The 2559-nt window shown below is 43.7% G+C and overlaps 1 protein-coding gene across 1 annotated transcript in view; it reads right to left on the bottom strand.

The window, feature by feature from the left end:
* Window positions 1-2298: 2298 nt before the first annotated feature.
* LOC105820475 (cytochrome P450 2A13-like) overlaps window positions 2299-2559 on the bottom strand; it is a 19997-nt gene continuing 19736 nt past the window's right edge. The window contains 2 exon segments of the mRNA XM_012656960.1: window positions 2299-2366; window positions 2369-2479. Of these exon segments, the coding sequence (XP_012512414.1) occupies window positions 2299-2366; window positions 2369-2479 (179 nt within the window).

Here is a 2559-nt window from a genome sequence, read left to right as displayed (position 1 = left end):
ATAATCCTAACACTTTGGGAGGCTGAGGCTGAAGGATTGCTTGAAGCCAAGAGTGTGCGTCCAGTCTGAGCAAGAGCAAGATCCCATATCTACAAAAAATACAAAAATTAGCCAGGCATGGTGGCCTGGACCTGTAGTCCCAGCTACTCGGGAGGCTGAGGCAGGAGGATCGCTTGAGCGGGGTTTGAGGTTGCCGTGAGCTACGACGATGCCACGGCACTCTAGCCTGGGCAACGGAGTGAGACTCTGTCTCAGAAAAAGAAAATAATGTCATAATTCCACCACTTCAGTATGATCCAAATATTTTCTCTGCCCTAAAAATCCCATGTTCTCCACCTGCTTTTCCCTTTCTCCCTCCTCCCCAAATTCTAGGCAACTACTGATCTTTGTCCTGTCTTCACACTTAACGCCTTTTCCAGAATATCATATATTTGGAATCATACCCTGTATAGGCTTTTCGTACTGGCTTCTTTCACTTAGTGATAACATGTAACGTTTCTTCATGTCTTCCTGTGATTTGGTAGCTCATTTCTTTTTACTGCTGAATAATATTCCAGTGTACGGATGTATCACAGTTTCTTTATCAATTTGTGTGTTGAAGAACATCTTTGTTGCTTCCAGGTTTTGGCAATTATGAACAAAGCTGCTATAAAGATTTGTATATAGGTTTTTGTGTGGATATAAGTTTTCAACTCATTTGGGTTAATACCAAAGGGTATGATTGTTGGATCATTGGCAAGAATATGTTGAGCTTTGTAAGAAACTGCCAATATGTTTTCCAAAGTGGCTGTACCATTTTCCATTCATGCCAGCAATGAATGAGAATTCCTGTTGCTCCACTTCCTTGTTAGTATTTGGTGTTGTCATTGCTTGGAGTTTAGCCATTCTAATAGGTGTGTGTACTGGTTTTCTCTTTATCATTTTAATTTGAAATTTCTAGTGACATATGACATGGAGCATCTTTTCGTGTGCTTACTTGCTATGTGTACATCTTCTTTGGTGAGGTGTCTGCTCTGGTATATTTTGCCATTTTAAAATTTGGTTGTTTTTATTATATTGTTGAATTTTAACTGTTCTTTGCATACTTGGAATACAAGTTCTTTATCAGAAATGTGCCTTGCAAATATTGTCCCCCTCTGTGGCTTGTATTTTCATTGCCTGGACAATGTCTTTTGCAGAAGAGAAGTTATTTAATTCGGAGGAAATCAGACTTACTGTTTCTCTCATACACCCTGCTTTGGGTATTGTATCTAAGAAATCGTCACCACATCCAAAATTACCTCAATTTTCTCCTGTCATCACTTAGAGGTTTTATATTTTACCTTTAGGTCTACAATACATTTTGAGTTACTTTTTTTGGTGAAAGCTTCTAACGGGACATACACTACCTTGTTTGACAGTAGACAGGTGATTCTGAAACTCTTAGCTGCATCCCCACATCCATCAGTGAGAGCCCCACATTCAGAAACACATAACAGAAAATGTGCTCATTTTCTGCATATGTGTACACTCACAAGAACATGAATATATACTTCCATGCTCACATGCAAAGTCACACACATACACATGGCCATGTCCTAATCCAAAGTTCTCCCAGCATTCCCTGAAAGTGTTTCTCTCCATCACCCCTTTCATTGAGAGATATAATTCCTGTCCCTGGAATGACTCTGAATGGGACCCAATGGCCTTACCTGGTAGGGGCCACAGACAATGCTCTCTCTGGTGTTCAAGGCTGATGACAAAAGATAATGAATTTGTGACTCAAAAATGAGTGGACAAGAATGTGGGCATGGGACGGGACTTTTCAGGTTGTGTGATAATATACCAAGTTGGTAATTTGAGAAAAGGGTGACTTTTCCTAATCTTTCCAAAGAGCTGTGGGCACAGATCTGTGTTCAAGGACTTCCTGGGCACTGCTCTTCTGTGAGACCTCAGAGACAGACTTAAACTTTGTGAGGCTCAGCTTTGTCATGTGTAAAATGGGCATGAACACTGTTGCCCTTGGCCTAGGATTGTGAGCATTTAGCGAGGTGAACGTGTAACACCTTTAGCACGGAGCTTACACGGAGAACCTGCTATTATTATCATTGGTACCACACTGTAAGTCTTCCCTTCCTCTGATCCCATCACTGAAGCATCTATCAGGGTGAAATGATTCCGTTCCCCTCCTCCTTCAATCCACCTGGCCTTCCTTTCCCCGGCCCCCTTTCCATGACCCCGCCCCTCCTACTAGCCCCGCCCCTGCCCCACCCCTTCCTTTCATCCCACCCATGAGCCCTGGCCCCACACAGCCCTCCCTCAGCGAGGCAGGAAGCTCATGGTATGGTATGGTGGGATCCTAGTTAAGCCCACGTGCTTGGGGGATAGTCGATGTCCTCAGGCGACTGCAGGGACTTGAAGCGGAAGTTCTGCATGATGGTGATGAGGAAGAGAAAGAGCTCCATTCGACCCAGGCCTTCTCCTAAACAGAACCGTTTTCCTGAAGAGGAGACATGGAAGGGGAAGAGGTTAAGCCCACTCTCACTGCCTCCTCACCCCACTACTGACCTCCAGCTGCAT

This window comes from Propithecus coquereli, unplaced genomic scaffold (assembly GCF_000956105.1).
Source record: "Propithecus coquereli isolate 6110/MARCELLA unplaced genomic scaffold, Pcoq_1.0 Scaffold53, whole genome shotgun sequence".
In the NCBI taxonomy this organism is placed as follows: Eukaryota; Metazoa; Chordata; class Mammalia; order Primates; family Indriidae; genus Propithecus; species Propithecus coquereli.
This window is presented reverse-complemented; position numbering and strand designations above follow the sequence as displayed.